Source organism: Taudactylus pleione, unplaced genomic scaffold (assembly GCF_031769625.1).
Source record: "Taudactylus pleione unplaced genomic scaffold, aTauple2 ptg000168l, whole genome shotgun sequence".
Classification (NCBI taxonomy): Eukaryota; Metazoa; Chordata; class Amphibia; order Anura; family Myobatrachidae; genus Taudactylus; species Taudactylus pleione.
Genome location: NW_028284570.1, coordinates 1,802,233 through 1,821,238, shown reverse-complemented (window position 1 = coordinate 1,821,238; position 19,006 = coordinate 1,802,233). Strand labels below are relative to the sequence as shown.

Genomic DNA, 19,006 nt, shown 5'->3' with positions numbered 1-19,006 from the left:
ACAGATAAAATAATAAGTACAAAAGTCCCAGCCCAGGCAGGTGCCTCTTGTGCCTATTTAATATACTACCTGGGATACCCGGCATTGCCCGGGTTAATGACTGGACCCTGAAGTACACTTGCAGCCTTTATTTGTATACATTGTCCTCGCCTATAACCCTATTCCATTCATCCTGAAAAGGACCCCACTGTTTGCTAGCATGCATGCAAACAGTGGTGTAACCAACTACCTTGGGTACAAGGGGTGTGGTCGCTATGGTGCCCGAGCTGCCTCTGTGGCCCGCCGCACCCAGTCACACACACAAGGTGGGCTGGTCCAGTCATGGCCACTGAGGGGGACCCGGGAGGCAGCGTTGTTGATTTGGTGCTAGCCTGCCAGCTGATTACAGCTGGCGCACCAACAGACAGACATGGGGAGACAGTGACGCCGGTCGCGAGGCAATCAGAGCTCACGGAACGGCAGCCAATCAGCTGTGGTGGCTCCTGATTGTCTGTCTATGTCTGCCACTGCCTGCTGGTGTTGCCAGCTGTAATTAGCTGGCGGCTCGGCCCCAAATCCACACCAGCTGGCTGCTGATGGCACACAAGGGAAGGCGAGAGGCTGATGGAAGGAGATGTGGAGGTTAGTTGCTGGGGGGGGGAGAATATGTATGGGGCATTACTGTGTGGCATAATGTTATAAGGGGCATTACTGTGTGATATAATGTGTAAGGGGCATTACTGGGTGGCATAATGTGTAAGGGGTACTGCTATTGTGTGGAAGAATTTATTATATGGGGCTCTACTTCTAGGTGGTATAATCTGAAATGGGCATTACTGCATGGTATAATGTGTAAGGGTCATTACTGTGTGGCATAATGTATAAAGGACACTACTAGTGCATGGCATAATGTGTATAAGGGATACTACTGTGTGGCATAACCTGAATGGGCTCTGCGTGGGGGCAAATGTATGGGGGGGGGGGTTTACCTCTAGGAGGGGCCTTTTAAGATCTTGGCTCCTCAATTTCCACTTGAGCCAGCCCCGGAACCTGTGTAATTTATGAGTGTCCCCATTCTTAGAGATTGCGTGACAGCGTGTGGCCCTGACAAAGTTCAAACCTAGACAAAAACCGAGTCCTGGTCTAAAACTCTGTCCTTGCATAAGAGAGAGAGCTTATTTTATATATATATATAGCTTCAGGCACCTCACCTCCCCTGGTCAGCTACAATTATTCCTTATCCACGTGGTATTTTAGGATACTATACAATTATATCTGTCCATAGCTTTTACTGAACAATTATAGAAATGACAATTGGTAATAAACATTTGTGATAAATCCTCTTGTTTTCTCCTTAGCATGGCAAAGCGGCTTTACACCTCGCCTGTGAGAATGGCCACCACAAGATGGCCGATATCCTTCTGAGACACAAAGCCTTCGTAAACACCAAAACCAAGCTCGGTCTCACGCCGCTTCACCTGTGCGCCCACAATGGCTTCAACCATCTTGTTAAATTGCTTGTGGAGATCCACCATGCCAGCATTGACGCCATGTCACTGGTAAATAGCACGCTCCGTAATCCAACCAACAAAGCTAACAATATACCTGTTGGGCGTAAACTCAGTATAAGGGTCTTATTTATTAAACTAATTTCCCCAAAATAATTAACTAACTTATCTAACAAAACTTGAACACAAGATACTGTATATCAGATAAATTGTCTGCATTAGGCAAATTAAAGGTGCAAACCGCAGTCCCCATTTTGTTCATGGGGGACTGCGGTCTGGTCTAATTAACCAACCGACTTATGAAAACATAGCTTTTCTTCTTCAGGGTCCATAGGTCTTGGCTGCTCAGATGTCCAGCTTCCATGCTGGATGACAAACCCTCCGCCTTATGGGGTGGGCCTCGTCTTGGGAGATCCCAGGTTGGGAGGCCGACTTCTTCATTTTGTGGACTCCTGGCATCAAACAACAACAGACGCCTGGGTCTGAGAAGTGGTCTCTCAGGGGAATGCCCTCACCTTCCAGAGGCATCCTCCCCTTAAGTTTTTTGTAAGACTCCCCCATCAGATTCTGTCTAGGAGCCCATCACCTCCCTGTTGTGGGAAGGGGTGATAATCCCGGTTCCTGTGGTTCAACGAGGAAAGGGCTATAATGCCAATCTGTTTTTGGTTCAGAAATCAAATGGGTCTCATCGCCCTATTCTGAATCTGAAAGCTGTCAACAAGTTTATCCGTGTACCCAAATTCCGTATGGAGACTCTTCAGTCAATTATTCTGGCAATGGAATCTGGGGTTTTCATGGCTTCCCTGGACATTCAGGATGTGTATCTGCATGTGCCTATTACGCCATCCCACCAACAATTTCTGTGGTTTGCTATCCTGCACCAACATTACCAATTCCAGGCATTGCCCTTTGGTCTATCAATGGCCCCTTGGGTCTTCACCAGAATAATAGCGGTTATGACTGCCCAACTCAGGCGTCAGGGAGTCAGAATACTGCCATACTTGGATGACCTCCAGATATTTGCATAGTCTCCAGCTGTTTTACAACACCATCTCCAACTGACCACTACAAATGCATGGCTCGATCATCAATTGGAAGAAGCCCTCACTTTCTCCAATACAGTGGATGTTACATCTGCGGGATTTCTGGATTCTCAGGCACAAAGGGTGTTTCTTCCAGGGGACAAGATTTCAGCCCTATTATTGCGAGTGCGCAAATCAAAGGGTATCCATTCTATCAGCAATGCAGGTCCTGGGTTCAATGGTATCCACCTTTGACATGGTGGAGTATGCTCAGTGCCACTACAGCCTCTGCAACTATTGATTCTCTCCCAGTGGAACGGGCAGTATAATCTAATACGGTCCCAGAGGATCCTTCTCACTCCAGAGGTCCGGCTCTCTCCCTCGTGGTGGCTCCAAAAGTCTCATCTGGACAACGGTCGCCTGTTTTGGAATCCAAATTAGGTGCTCCTCACCATGGACACCAGTCTTCTCAGATGGGTGGTGGTGACAGGTCATCATACCTTTCAGGGAAGATGGACAAATCAGGAAAGTCACCTGCCCATAAACATCCTGGCATAGGACCTCCTCCAAGGCAGGCCGGTTCAGATTAAGTCTGACAACGTGAACACAGTAGCCTATCTCAATCATCAAGGAGGCACGCAAAGTCAGGCAGCCATGAGGGAAGTGGCAAACATTCTGATCTGGGCAGAACGTCATCTTCCGGCTATCTTGGCAATATTCGTCCCTGGAGTCATCAACTGGGAAGCGGACTTCCTAAGTCATTGGGACATACACGCCAGAGAGTGGGCTCTCCACCTGGGAGTCTTTCAACTCCTGATGAACAAATGGGGCCTACCAGACTTGGACCTCATGGCCTCACGTCACAACCACAAGGTCCCCAGGTACGGGTCCAGAACCAGAGATCCCTCAGCCGCCTTCGTGGAAGCGCTTCAAGCTTGCGTACCTCTTTCCTCCAATTTCCCTCCTCCAAGGGTCTTAAGGAAATTCAAGCAGGAAGGCGACACAGTAGTACTGGTAGCTCGTGCTTGGCCCAGACACCATTGGTTCACCAACATACGAAATCTATCGATAGACCCTCAGTTTCCTCTTCCTCTATGTCCAGATCTGTTAGCACAAGGTCCCTGCTTGCATCCGGACCTACCTCGTCTGACTTTGACGCCGTGGCTCTTGAGTCTTCCTTCTTAAGAGCCAAAGGTTTCTCTAGCTCTGTGATTCAGACGATGCTTAGGGCATGAAAGCCCGCATCTATTACAGAGTTTGGCACTCCTTTGTTCAATGGTGTTCCCACAGAAAGTATGACCCTAAGGTTTATAGGATTTCCTTGGAACTTGCTCTTCTCCAGGCTGTAGACCTCTGTCTCTGCCTGGCCACCCTGAGAGTACAGGTTTCTGTGCTGTCAGTTTGGTTCCAGCGAAAGATCACTTCTCTGCCGGATGTTAAAAAAAAAATGTTTTCAGGGTGTTCTCCGAGTTCAGACACCCACCGGTGGCACCATGGGATTTGTCTTCAGTTTTAAAGGGGCTACAGGCTCCCCCATTTGAACCTCTGGACTCAATAGATTGAAGTGGTTGACAGCGAAGACACTTTTTCTTCTCTGCCCGCAAAGTCTCTGATTTGTCAGCGCTCTCTTGTCGCTCCCCCTTTTTGATTTTTCACCAGGATAGAGCTGTCCTCCATACTGGTTACCTTCCTAAGTTAGTATCCTGTTTTCATGTGAATGAAGAGATTGTACTTCCAGCCTTCCAGTCTTCAGACCTTTTTGTAAGTGAAGCTTCCCTGGATGTGGTTCATGCTCTCCGTATCTATGTGGATCGTACAAACTTTTAGAAAATCAGACGCTCTTTTTGTGTTGTATGGTTTTCACAAACGAGGCTGACCAGCTAATAAACAAACTCTGGCTCGATGGCTGCGCGTGACTATCTCTCAGGCTTACACGCAGGATGATCTCCCTGTTCCAAAAACGGTGACAGCACTGTGGGACCATCGTGGGTGTTTCTACGCTGTGCCTCTGCTGAACAATTGTGCAAGGCAGCCACTTGGTCTTCTGTCCACACTTTCATCAAATTTTATGCATTTGATACTTATGCCTACCAGGAAGCTTCCTTTGGGCGGCGGATTCTCCTCTCTGCTCAGGAGCATCCCCACCCTTAAGGGAACTGCTTTAGGACATCCCCAAGGTAATTCCTGTGGACCCTATGGAACCTGAAGAAAATAAGAGTTATGGTAGACTTACCTTTGGTAACTCTTTCTTCGAGGTCCATAGGGTCCACAGGGCACCCACCCTGACGCACCTGGCCTCAGTTGGGATCTGCTCCTTCTTGTCACTGATTTCCTCGTCTTTGTGCGAGTGTTTCTAGTGTAAATTGTACTTCCTTCTCAACTTTCCTTCTCCTGCCTTTGGGCTTGTTTACAAATTGCCTGTGGCTGGGGGCAGGGCATATAGGGAGGAGGACCAGAGCATCCTGGGAGCTGAAAGCTTTTTGACTGTGTGGTGCCTGGATCACTCCAATCACATACCCCAAGGTAGTTCCTGTGGACCCTATGGACCTCAAAGAAAACGAGTTAACAAAGGTAAGTCTACCATAACTCTTATTATTTTTACACCCCCTTGTCCTAAACTTTGACATATATTTTGAGATGACTGAATCTGCTTAAACCCCTTATACATCAGCCACCACCTGGCGTTAGGCCCACGGCTGTTGTATTTTGGGATTTTTAGCACATAAATAAGATCGACAGGTGGGGTCTTAGAGAAATAACGTGGATTATAAAGGTGATATAGAAAATGCCTTTCTGCTAGGAGCGTGTAGTTTGCCGGAGTGAGTGAAACTTTTGTAATGAACTAGCTCATGTGTATAGTGCTCAGTACTAATACTGCTGCATAATTCCTACAATTGTCTCTCCCCTTGCTGCTGCAGACCAAGCGCACCCCCCTGCACCTTGCAGCCCTGAGCGGACAGCTGGACGTCTGTAACAGTCTATTGAACCTGAAGGCTGATGTCAATGCTACTGATATTGTAAGATCTGCTGGAGAGGCTGTAGTGGATAACACAAATACATGCTCACATAAATTACATTATGTTAATGCACGTTTCACAGTGTGTTTCAGCAAGTGGGAGGTACATGGACAGTTATGTAACACTTAAAGGCAATATTCTCCTTAAGATAACTTTAATCAGTTTGGCTTACCATCCTTCAAACTTATATTACTTTGTCTTTCTTTTTCCAAAATATTTTTATTGAAGCTCAGTAGAGTACAATGTGGACAAACAAGAGGCATAGCATTGGAATAGGTTAGTACACACTTACCTCCACCTATAGATTAACAAGATAGCAAGTACTCCAAAATAGCATAGAAAAATTAAACAATACAAACAGGAAAAAGAAGACACAGACTTAAACAATCAATAAGAATAAAGCAAGAACAATCACAATCAGTGCCTACCCGGAATCCACAAGTTGTCGATACATCCATGGAGAAGAAGAATAAGAGGGGGAAGCGAGGTAAAGGATAGTGAAATAAGATCTGCATACAGAAAAGAGAGAGGAGGCATTAGCGAGAGAAAATTAGAGGGGAATAGGATTCTGAGTATGTAATAATTGGCAGGAATACCATGATGTGTGTTGGAAGTAGCGCTGAACCGCCAGTTTGGTTGACAGAGGCAATGTCTGAATGTGTTTACCCCAGCATTGAAACAAAGCAGGTGTTAATGATTCTTTATTTAAAGCAGCCTCCAGCCAGTCCATGGTGATCAGGAAAAGTAGTCTAGAAGTCACCATAGTTATAGTAGGCGCAGAGTCATGAATCCATTGTTGCAATATAGCCTTCCAGCCCACTGTGCCCAGGAGTAAAAGCAATTTCCTGTCTACATTGGGGACATCAGGATGATCCCCCAAATATCCAAAAAGCACCCAAGGTGAATTAGCCATCTAAAGCTGGGCTGACATATCGTCCACATCGGCCAGTGTGTACCCACTTTGCGCGCCCCCGCGGTTCGTCCATCGGGGTCATTCCATCTGCTTGCATGTAGGGCCGATGGAACGTCCGGTCCCGATGCCTGTATGGATGGAGCCGATGCCCGACATATCGAGCGGATGGTCAACGCAACAGGCAGTGTGTACCAATCACCCTATATATCGTTCGGTCGGGCGTGGCATTGCTGGGTATACACATCGGTAAGTGTGTACCCAGCTTTAAAGGTGAAATCCTCTGTAAAAAGTAGATGTGTTTGTTTAGTCATAAATGACTCTGGTTGCCTGTAAGAAGAAGTGTAGCTGTTTGATTTTTACGTAGGGCTTTGAATCTCGTTATTATTGAGTTACAGTTTGCTCAGCATCTAGATTGATGTGCTACATGCAGTAGTGTCACAGCTCATGAGCCAGTCGGCATTTCATGGGCTGTGTGAACATGGCCACCATGAGAAATTTTGGGCCCTGTACAAACAGGGGGATGACAGCACATTGTTGGGGGCAGGGTTGTGCCTATTTGGCTGGCCCAGGTCATCAGGTAGGTCCAGGACCTTGTTCTCTGCGCCATGTTTACCGACCTTTCACTTTTCCCATCCAGCAGGTGAGTTTGGAAAGGGTCTCCCAACGTGTGGTGCTGCAAATTGCACATTGAGGACCGGCCACCCACTGCTCAGTGGTGCAATTTATACAGTTGAGCTGCAGGGCCGGGACCTGGATGCAAATGACGTTATCAGGGGAAGTGGATGGTATCTTGGAGTCTGCTCTACACTCCTTGGAGTGCAGGACACCTGTCCTTCTCTTGGACATCCCGAGGGAGTAGGCAGAGTATACTCTGTACCCCCTCCCCTTCTCTGTGTGTGAATTTACAATGCTAGTGGTCTGGAACTTGAATAACTAAAGGGAAGAATTATACTGCTGGTCAGAGGGGCCAGCGGACACAAAGGGACGGAACATCACAGCAAATGAAAACCTATTATTCCCCCATATTGCAGCCAATTGTTTTCTTTTGCTCCCAAGTATTCGGTATATACAGTATGTACATTCATTATGTCAATATAAAAATGTCGACATGTTCATGATGTCAACAAGTGACCGTGTCAGCATTCAACATGTCGACACTGATGCTATGTCGACATTGAACAAATGTCAACATACTGGTTTTTTTTTTATTGTTTTTTTTAATCATTCTGTACCTAACCCTAATGGTAACCCTTATACTAACCCTACCACTAACCGTAACTCTAATGCTCACCGTAATTCTAACACTAACCGTAACCCCATTGCTCACCGATATTCTAACGCTAAGCATAACTCTAATGCTCACCGTAATACTAACCGTAACTCTAATGCTCAGCGTAATTCTAACGCTAAGCATAACCCTAATGCTCACTGTAATACTAACCGTAACCCTAATGCTCACCGTAATTCTAACGCTAAGTGTAACCCTAATGCTCACCGTAATTCTAACGCTAACCGTAACTCTAATGCTCACTGTAATTCTAACACTAACCGTAACCCTAATGCTCACCGTTATTCTAACACTAACCGTAACTCTAATGCTCACCATAATTCTAACACTAACCGTAACTCTAATGCTCACCGTAATTCTAACACTAACCGTAACTCTAATGCTCACCGTAATTCTAACACTAACCGTAACCCTAATGCTCACCGTAATTCTAACGCTAACCGTAACCCTAATGCTCACCGTAATTCTAACACTAACCATAACCCTAATGCTCACCGTTATTCTAACGCTAATTCTAACGCTAAGCGTAACCCTAATGCTCACCGTAATACTAAGCGTAACTCTAATGCTCACCGTAATACTAACACTAACCGTAACCCTAATGCTCACCGTAATTCTAACACTAACCGTAACTCTAATGCTCACCGTAATTCTAACACTAACTGTAACCCTAATGCTCACCGTTATTCTAACGCTAATTCTAACGCTAAACGTAACCCTAATGCTCACCGTAATTCTAACACTAACCGTAACCCTAATGCTCACCTAATCCTTATTAAAATGTCCACATTATGAAAATGTCAACATTTTTAAAGTGTCCACATGATATCGACATCAATGTCGACCTCCTGCTGTCAATATTATGAATGCCAACACAATAAACGGTGACCTAGTGATTGCATACCCCCTCACACAAGAAGAAAACCCAATAACCAGGGGTTTTACTATAACGGGTGCAGGGTGTGCGGTGCACACGGGCTCCCAGGTCCAGGGGGGGCCCGCACCGCACACCCTGCACCCATACTTTGTCATACCTCTCCGAAGTCCTACGTCGGGTCTCCCAGCGCTGTTAGAATGGTAAAAAAAATGTCCGCCGCTGCCATTTTTCCGGCGTTTTGCGCATGCTCTGTGCGAGAATCACTGGGGTAAATGGCGGCTGCGCCGTTTCCCTGGCGATCTGCGCATGCGCAATAGACCCTGGGCACACTCTAGTGCCCAGAGTCTATTGATTCTGCGGTGTCCTGCCAGCTGCGTCAGTCGGCTGCCGGACACCAGAGTGAGAGGAGGGGGCCCGTGACGGGGATGCGCACGGGCCTCCTCCTCTCTAAAGAAGCCCCTGCCAATAACATTGTGTTTTTAAAGGATTTCTTCTTCATTATCAGGGCGAGGGAAAGTTAATTGCAGGATTGGAAGCTTGGACTGTTTGCGGGGGTTGGGTCAGAATCCCGACGGTCACAAACCTGTGGTTAAATTTTCTAGAAGATATTAACAAAGGTTTAAAAATAGATTTAAAAAAATCTAAAAATATTTAAAAATCTTATAAAAATAAGCTTTATTGAAAGAGTACGGCGTCTGTTACATGCTTCTTGTCTGTTATCGCCACGTGGAGATACATTGCAGTTCGGTAACGCAGCAGAATAAACTAAGATGTGACTGTCGCTATCTAAATTCCTCTTTGAGGACCAGGAGAATCCCAAGTGTTTACCGTGCTCACTGATGATACTTGCTGTGTGTGTGATTGTTCTGCGCTGTGACGCATTTCAGCTGCATAATGTTTGTTGGGTGACATCAGAGAAGGCGTCTCTGCCACACGTGTCACCTCAGACATGAAAGAGCCGTCTGTCTGTCACACTAAGTATCCCTTCCTGGACGGCTGACTCTGCAGGAGATCAGACGGCCGCAGGACATTGCTCCCTTTCCTGTCAGCGATTATCCTGCACCGCTGGTGACACCAAAGCTGCGACCTTGATGTTAGCATGGAATGCTGAATTTCCTCAGTGTTAATGATCCAAGTGCGGAGCCATTGAGAAGACTTGGATATCAGGCAGTCTAGCTTCATTTATAGTCCCCAAGCGGCTTCCTGCTCTTTACGCTCAGCGTTTACTTGTTGCGGTAATATATATATATATATATATATATATGTGTAACAATACAGTACTTCATTTAAGGCTCCTTAGTTTATTACCGTGTCTGTCTACAACATATAAATACAATGCTGTTACTTCCTTCTCTGTGCCGCCTTAACATCTGCAAAACTGTTTATTTTTAGTTTCCCTTAGGTATGACACAGACTAGCATAGCTCTAAACATTAATTTTTAGTTGCCCTTGGATATGACACAGACTAGCACAGATCTAGAAATGTATTTATAGTTGCCCTTGGGTATGACACAGACTAGCACAGATCTAAACATTAATTTTTAGTTGCCCTTGGGTATGACACAGACTAGCACAGATCTAAAAATGTATTTATAGTTGCCCTTGGGTATGACACAGACTTGCACAACTCTGTGCATTTATTTTTAGTTGCCCTTGAGTATGACACAGACTAGGACCGCACTAAACATTTATTTTTATTTGCCCTTGGGTATGACACAGACTAGCACAGCTCTAAAAAAATATTTTTAGTTACTCTTGTGTATGACAGACTTGCACAGCTCTGTACATTTAGGGGTCTATGTACAAAGCACTAAAGTGGACGGTCATAAAGTATAAACCAATCAGCTTCTAACTGTCACTCTACAGGCTGTTTTTTAAAAATGACAATTAGGAGCTAATTGGTTGGTACTTTATCTACAACCACTTTATCTCTCTCCAAGGCTTAGTACACAGACCTCTTAGAGCTCTTCAGTGACAGCAAAACAAAACTCCTGTATTACATAAAGTGGTCTGATGGTGAAGGTCTCCTTTAAGGATATAAAAATATCAATTTTCAAAAACACAATGCTCTGAAATTTGCAACCCCCCCCCCCCCCCACATAAAGTACAGTCGCAAATTAACATCATCCCTTTGAGATACGTTGGATTTTGCCTTTGAGAGGCGTATTTTTGGAGGCGTGTTTTTGCTTATCCCATAGGTTTGGTGCAAGTTCATGTAGATGACAATAACTTATTTCAGGTTCCGGCGTAACAATACGCTAGATATAAAATTGCACAAATCTTATGATTCCCACAACAAATAATGACATAATTACAGATGTGCAGCAGGGTCAAAATATACAGCGAACTGCGTGCTGCATTGCAACGCAACTTAAATATTACGTGATGCATCAAGGTTCATAAATCATGTGTATATTAGAGCGCTATATAGAAAGCCCTGCACTATATACAGGTTGAGTCTCCCATATCCAAAATGCTTGGGACCAGAGGTATTTTGGATATCGGAATATTCCGTATTTTGGAATAATAGCATACCATATTGAAATGTCTTAGGTATAGGGCCCAAATCTGAACACAGAATGCATTTATGATTTATATACACCTTATACACACAGCCTGAAGGTCATTTTATACAATATTTTCAATAATTTTGTGCCTCAAACAAAGTGTGTGTACATACATGAAATTCATTTATGTGTCATATACACCTAATACACACAGCCTATAGGTCATTTTATACTTTAGTTTTAATAATTTTGTGCCTTAAACAAAGTGTGTGTGCATTGAACCATCAAAAATCTAAGTTTTCAATATCTCAGTCATGCTAAAAATATTCCGTATTTCGGAATATTCCGTATTTCGGAATATTTGGATATGGGAGACACAACCTGTATTGTACTTCGCTATTCAGATATTACTGGGGAAAAATGTTTTCTTTTTTTATAATTCTTAAGATCAATAGTATTGCGGCGGGATGCGGTCATTATCCCGACCGCGGGGATTACGGAGTTAGAATGCTGTCGCCATTATCCCGACACCTGAATCCCGTACCCATCCCATTGTGGCTAAGAGAAAAGAGAGACACAGAAAATATAAAGAGAATTCCACAGTGTAACCAGGTCGAATACTGAAGTAAACAATTACCAAAAAATTTGCAATAATATAGAATGAACATAAATAGATGACCGGTGTTTTCATTTTCAGTTTTTCTAAGAGAGAAATAAATGATTAACAGTAAACATAAAGTGAACTGGAATGGAGGTAAGAGAGGGGGGTTGGAGGGGAAAGGGAGACCACGAGATAGGGTTATGTACTGTAAGTAACCTCTGACTACAGATCAGGAATAAAGGAGAAAATTATATAGAAGTAAATGGAGCAGGTGAAAAGAAACAATGTTCTGCACCCACGGGTTAAGCCTTTGGTCAATGTGTAGCGCTCGCAAAAGGGGTAAGGTCTCGAAGGATGGAAGATGTAGGCAAGGAACGCAGGAAATAGGATTGAGTGTCCGGGAAGAAGAGTTCCGTTGAAGCTCAGCTAGGTATAGCCATTGACCATGACTGGTAAAATCCGCAGGGAATGTAAGGCCTGCCCGGATCCAGCCATGAGATCTCACAGTAGAAGAATCAGGGAGAAACTGGGCGCGGTGAGATTCAGTTTAAAAGAGTGTAAGTCCTATATGGCAGAGTCAAATTTGATAGTAGGGAACAATTTAGCAATAGAAGGTCATTGCGGGGGGGAGGGGGGGTTGGGGGTTGTGTGCAGGTTACTCACTTCTGGTTGCTGAGGTGTAATACATGAGGGTTGTAGAGCTTTATAATAGTTTATGGTGACCAGGAAATTACATCTATATTTACCCCCATAGCAGTGCCGCATGGTTTATCCAGGTGAATATTCTGCACCCAGGCATCTGTAGTTACCCCCATAGCAGTGGTGCATGGTTTATCCAGGTGCATATTCTGCAGCCAGGCATCTGTATTTACCTCATAGCATTGCCGCATGGTTTATCCAGGTGCATATTTTGTACCCAGGCATCTGTATTTACCCCCATAGCAGTGCCGCATGGTTTATCCAGGTGCATATTCTGCACCCAGTCATCTGTAGTTACCCCCATAGCACTGGTGCATGGGTTTATCCAGGTGCATATTCTGCACCCAGGCATCTGTATTTACTCCCATAGCAGTGCCGCATGGTTTATCCAGGTGCATATTTTGTACCCAGGCATCTGTAGTTACCCCCATAGCACTGATGCATGGGTTTATCCAGGTGCATATTCTGCAGCCAGGCATCTGTATTTACTCCCATAGCACTGGTGCATGGGTTTATCCAGGTGCATATTCTGCAGCCAGGCATCTGTATTTACTCCCATAGCAGTGCTGCATAGTTTTTCCAGGTGAATATTCTGCACCCAGTCATCTGTAGTTACCCCCATAGCAGTGCCGCATGGTTTATCCAGGTGCATATTCTGCACCCAGGCATCTGTATTTACTCCCATAGCACTGGTGCATGGGTTTATCCAGGTGCATATTCTGCAGCCAGGCATCTGTATTTACCTCATAGCATTGCCGCATGGTTTATCCAGGTGCATATTTTGTACCCAGGCATCTGTATTTACCCCCATAGCAGTGCCGCATAAATTATCCAGGTGCATATTCTGCAGCCAGGCATCTGTATTTACCCCCATAGCAGTGCCGCATAAATTATCCAGGTACATATTCTGCAGCCAGGCATCTGTATTTACCTCATAGCATTGCCGCATGGTTTATCCAGGTGCATATTTTGTACCCAGGCATCTGTATTTACCCCCATAGCAGTGCCGCATAAATTATCCAGGTGCATATTCTGCAGCCAGGCATCTGTATTTACCCCCATAGCAGTGCCACATAAATTATCCAGGTACATATTCTGCACCCAGGCATCTGTATTTACCCCCATAGCAGTGCTGCATAAATTATCCAGGTACATATTCTGCACCCAGGCATCTGTATTTACCCCATAGCATTGCCGCATGGTTTATCCAGGTGCATGTTCTGCACCCAGGCATCTGTATTTACCCCCATAGCATTGCCGCATGGTTTATCCAGGTGCATATTCTGCACCCAGGCATCTGTATTTACTCCCATAGCAGTGCCGCATGGTTTATCCAGGTGCATATTCTGCACCCAGGCATCTGTATTTACCCCCATAGCACTGGCACATGGTTTATCCAGGTGCATATTCTGCACCCAGGCATCTGTATTTACTCCCATAGCAGTGCCGCATGGTTTATCCAGGTGCATATTCTTCACCCAGGCAAAATGTGTACCGGCAATCATGCAGACTGGCGCCTGCATTAGCCCCAATGTATTTGTCACCTGACTAATGCTACTCCTCGAAAGTATGTTTGTGGGCTAATTACCAATTTAGGTCTGCAGCCCACTGATTCTAACCACGTGACATGAGAATCAACTTGTTGCCGTCTCCGAACTAATAGTTGTATTTCTGTAGGATCAGACGCCTATACATTAGCTGCATTAGACATACATACGTGGTTAGTACGAAGAAGACAACTCTTGTATAATGCTAAATGTACAGTATAATGCTTATGTATAATGTTAAATGTTGTTCGCTAACCGTAGGAAGGACAAACGCCTCTCCATGTCGCTGCCAAAAACAACCACTCTGAAGTCGTAAAGTTGTTCTTGAAACACCGACCGGAGCTGGTGACGTCCGCCAACATGGATGGCTTGACCTGTGCCCATATTGCAGCCTCTAAGGGCAGTGTTGCTGTGATCAAAGAGCTTCTCAAGTCTAACAGCAGCGGGGTGACCACAGCCCGCAGCAAGGTGAGGACCATCTGGGCTGTCAGCTGGATCCCTGTGTGCTGCTGGTACTTCTTCTATAAGTCCCTCTGTGCAGCGACAGGCACCCACTGGTAACAAAATCTCAGCGGGTGCCCACAACTGGTCTCATGGGGCTGCCAAGATGAAGTGTGGCAAAAAAAAAATCCATATATTAATATATTTTCTAGCTTATCTACATTCATGCGGGTAGTATTTATTTTGTTTATATAAAGTTGCTGCTTTCTGCTACTGTGCTGCGGGACCTTCAGCTGCCTATGGCGAATGCAATACCGTAAAATATGCAATATGTAGCCTATAGGCTACCATGGATAACGCCATCCTAAGATGGCGTTAGCGCATTCCGAAGCCTGGCCCTGTTTGCTATCACCTACATACATCCAGGGGATGCTTACATTTTACAGGTGTCTCCGAAAACATATGTTCCCACAAAATGTGATTTATAAATATGCCTCTTAGTTACACATATTTTTGTAAAGTCTTGAAACAGGAATATTATTAGTCATTTGTTATATCAGGCGCAAATTAAGAAAAAAAGGCATTATTGCGCTATTACCCAAACACTGAAAATAGTAGCATAGAGCAAAATATTTTATTGGTGATACTTTCCATTTCAGACAACGGATTCCACCCCCCTGCACCTGGCCGCGGCAGGGGGACACGCAGAGGTGGTAAAGGTTTTGTTGGAAACTGGTGCATCCGCCTCTGATGAGGACGGGGTAAGTTCAAAGTTGTGGTGTTCTAACATAATGTATTTTTTAACGGTGCTGTGTGAGAGGGGTTAGTGATTTGTATATAGTGCACTAGTAAGGAACGGTGCTGGCGTGAGAGGGGTTAGTGATTTGTATATAGTGCACTAGTAAGGAATGGTGCTGGCGTGAGAGGGGTTAGTGATTTGTATATAGTGCACTAGTAAGGAACGGTGCTGTTGTGAGAGAGGTTAGTGATTTGTATATAGTGCACTAGTAAGGAACGGTGCTGATGTGAGAGGCGTTAGTGATTTGTATATAGTGCACTAGTAAGGAACAGTGCTGTTGTGAGAGAGGTTAGTGATTTGTATATAGTTCACTAGTAAGGAACGGTGCGGTTGTGAGAGAGGTTAGTGATTTGTATACAGTGCACTAGTTAGGAACGGTGCTGTTGTGAGAGAGGTTAGTGATTTGTATATAGTTCACTAGTTAGGAACAGTGCTGTTGTGAGAGAGGTTAGTGATTTGTATATAGTCCACTAGTGAGGAACGGTGCTGATGTGAGAGGGGTTAGTGATTTGTATATAGTGCACTAGTAAGGAACAGTGCTGGAGTGAGAGGGTCTAGTGATTTGTATATAGTGCACTAGTAAGGAACCGGTGCTGATGTGAGAGGGGTTAGTGATTTGTATATAGTGCACTAGTAAGGAATGGTGCTTGTGTGAGAGGGGTTAGTAATTTTATATAGTGCACTAGTATGGAACGGTGCTGATGTGAGAGGGGTTAGTGATTTGTATATAGTGCACTAGTAAGGAACGGTGCTGGCATAAGAGGGGTTAGTGATCTGTATATAGTGCACTAGTAAGGAACGGTGCTGGCGTGAGAGGGGTTAGTGATTTGTATATAGTCCACTAGTAAGGAATGGTGCTGGCATGAGAGGGGTTAGTGATTTGTATATAGTGCACTAGTAAGGAACGGTGCTGTTGTGAGAGGGGTTAGTGATTTGTATATAGTTCACTAGTAAGGAACGGTGCTGTTGTGAGAGAGGTTAGTGATTTGTATATAGTGCACTAGTTAGGAACGGTGCTGTTGTGAGAGAGGTTAGTGATTTGTATATAGTGCACTAGTTAGGAACGGTGCTGTTGTTAGAGAGGTTAGTGATTTGTGTATAGTGCACTAGTGAGGAACAGTGCTGATGTGAGAGGGCTTAGTGATTTGTATATAGTGCACTAGTAAGGAACGGTGCTGGCATAAGAGGGGTTAGGGATCTGTATATAGTGCACTAGTGAGGAACGGTGCTGATGTGAGAGGGGTTAGTGATTTGTATATAGTGCACTAGTAAGGAATGGTGCTGGAGTGAAAGGGTCTAGTGATTTGTATATAGTGCACTAGTAAGGAACCGGTGCTGATGTGAGAGGGGTTAGTGATTTGTATATAGTGCACTAGTAAGGAATGGTGCTTGTGTGAGAGGGGTTAGTGATTTTATATAGTGCACTAGTATGGAACGGTGCTGATGTGAGAGGGGTTAGTGATTTGTATATAGTGCACTGGTAAGGAACGGTGCTGGCGTGAGAGAGGTTAGTGATTTGTATATAGTGCACTAGTTAGGAACGGTGCTGTTGTGAGAGAGGTTAGTGATTTGTATATAGTGCACTAGTGAGGAACGGTGCTGATGTGAGAGGGCTTAGTGATTTGTATATAGTGCACTAGTAAGGAATGGTGCTGGCATGAGAGGGGTTAGTGATTTGTATATAGTGCACTAGTAAGGAACGGTGCTGGCGTGAGAGGGATTAGTAATTTGTATAGTGCACTAGTAAGGAACGGTGCTGATGTGAGAGGGGTTAGTGATTTGTATATAGTGCACTAGTAAGGAACGGTGCTGGCATAAGAGGGGTTAGGGATCTGTATATAGTGCACTAGTAAGGAACGGTGCTGGCGTGAGAGGGGTTAGTGATTTGTATATAGTCCACTAGTGAGGAACGGTGCTGATGTGAGAGGGGTTAGTGATTTGTATATAGTGCACTAGTAAGGAATGGTGCTGGAGTGAGAGGGTCTAGTGATTTGTATATAGTGCACTAGTAAGGAACCGGTGCTGATGTGAGAGGGGTTAGTGATTTGTATATAGTGCACTAGTAAGGAATGGTGCTTGTGTGAGAGGGGTTAGTGATTTTATATAGTGCACTAGTATGGAACGGTGCTGATGTGAGAGGGGTTAGTGATTTGTATATAGTGCACTGGTAAGGAACGGTGCTGGCGTGAGAGAGGTTAGTGATTTGTATATAGTGCACTAGTTAGGAACGGTGCTGTTGTGAGAGAGGTTAGTGATTTGTATATAGTGCACTAGTGAGGAACGGTGCTGATGTGAGAGGGCTTAGTGATTTGTATATAGTGCACTAGTAAGGAATGGTGCTGGCATGAGAGGGGTTAGTGATTTGTATATAGTGCACTAGTAAGGAACGGTGCTGGCGTGAGAGGGATTAGTAATTTGTATAGTGCACTAGTAAGGAACGGTGCTGATGTGAGAGGGGTTAGTGATTTGTATATAGTGCACTAGTAAGGATTGGTGCTGGCATGAGAGGGGTTAGTGATTTGTATATAGTGGACTAGTAAGGAATGGTGCTGATGTGAGAGGGGTTAGTGCTTTGTATAGTGCACTAGTAAGGAACGAAGCTGGCATGAGAGGGGTTAGTGATTTGTATATAGTGCACTAGTAAGGGAACGGTGCTGATGTGAGAGGGGTTAGTGATTTGTATATAGTGCACTAGTAAGGAACGATGCTGGCATGAGAGGGGTTAGTGATTTGTATATAGTGCACTAATAAGGAACGGTGCTGCGTGAGAGGGGTTAGTGATTTGTATATAGTGCACTAGTAAGGAACGGTGCTGATGTGAGAGGGGTTAGTGATTTGTATATAGAGCACTAGTAAGGAACGGTGCTGGCGTGAGAGGGGTTAGTGATTTGTATATAGTGCACTAGTAAGGAACGGTGCTGGCATGAGAGGGCTTAGTGATTTGTATATAGTGCACTAGTAAGGAATGGTGCTGATATAAGAGGGGTTAGTGATTTGTATATAGTGCACTAGTAAGGAACGGTGCTGGCATGAGAGGGGTTAGTGATCTGTATATAGTGCACTAGTAAGGAACGGTGCTGGCGTGAGAGGGATTAGTAATTTGTATAGTGCACTAGTAAGGAACGGTGCTGATGTGAGAGGGGTTAGTGATTTGTATATAGTGCACTAGTAAGGAACGGTGCTGGCATGAGAGGGCTTAGTGATTTGTATATAGTGCACTAGTAAGGAATGGTGCTGATATAAGAGGGGTTAGTGATTTGTATATAGTGCACTAGTAAGGAACGGTGCTGGCGTGAGAGGGGTTAGTGATTTGTATATAGTGCACTAGTAAGGAACCGTGCTGGCGTGAGAGGGGTTAGTGATTTGTATATAGTGCAGTAGTAAGGAACGGTGCTGATGTGAGAGGGGTTAGTGATTTGTATATAGTGCACTAGTAAGGAATGGTGCTGATGTGAGAGGGGTTAGTGATTTGTATATAGTGCACTAGTAAGGAATGGTGCTTGTGTGAGAGGGGTTAGTGATTTTATATAGTGCACTAGTAAGGAACGGTGCTGGCGTGAGAGGGGTTAGTGATTTGTTTATAGTGATGACTCATATGCTAACTAATTACTTACCCCTCTATCTAATGCCCCCTTACCCTTCCCTAATTACCCTACTACCCAATGCCTCCATTAACAATGCTTACTTACCCTACTCTCTCATTCTCCCCTTACCAGTCCTTACTTACACTTCTTTCTAATGCTACCCTTGCCAATCCTTACTTACCCTTCTATCTAATGTTACCCTTACCCATCCCTAATTACCCTAC

General features: G+C 44.7%; 1 protein-coding gene across 1 annotated transcript in view; it reads left to right on the top strand.

Annotated features, from left to right (window-relative positions):
* The window catches only part of LOC148521400 (uncharacterized), a 206,981-nt gene that overhangs the window by 146,839 nt on the left and 41,136 nt on the right, over nt 1-19,006 (top strand). Inside the window, 4 exon segments of the mRNA XM_088475227.1 lie at nt 1,338-1,538; nt 5,428-5,526; nt 14,220-14,426; nt 15,059-15,160. Coding sequence (XP_088331353.1) covers nt 1,338-1,538; nt 5,428-5,526; nt 14,220-14,426; nt 15,059-15,160 — 609 coding nt within the window.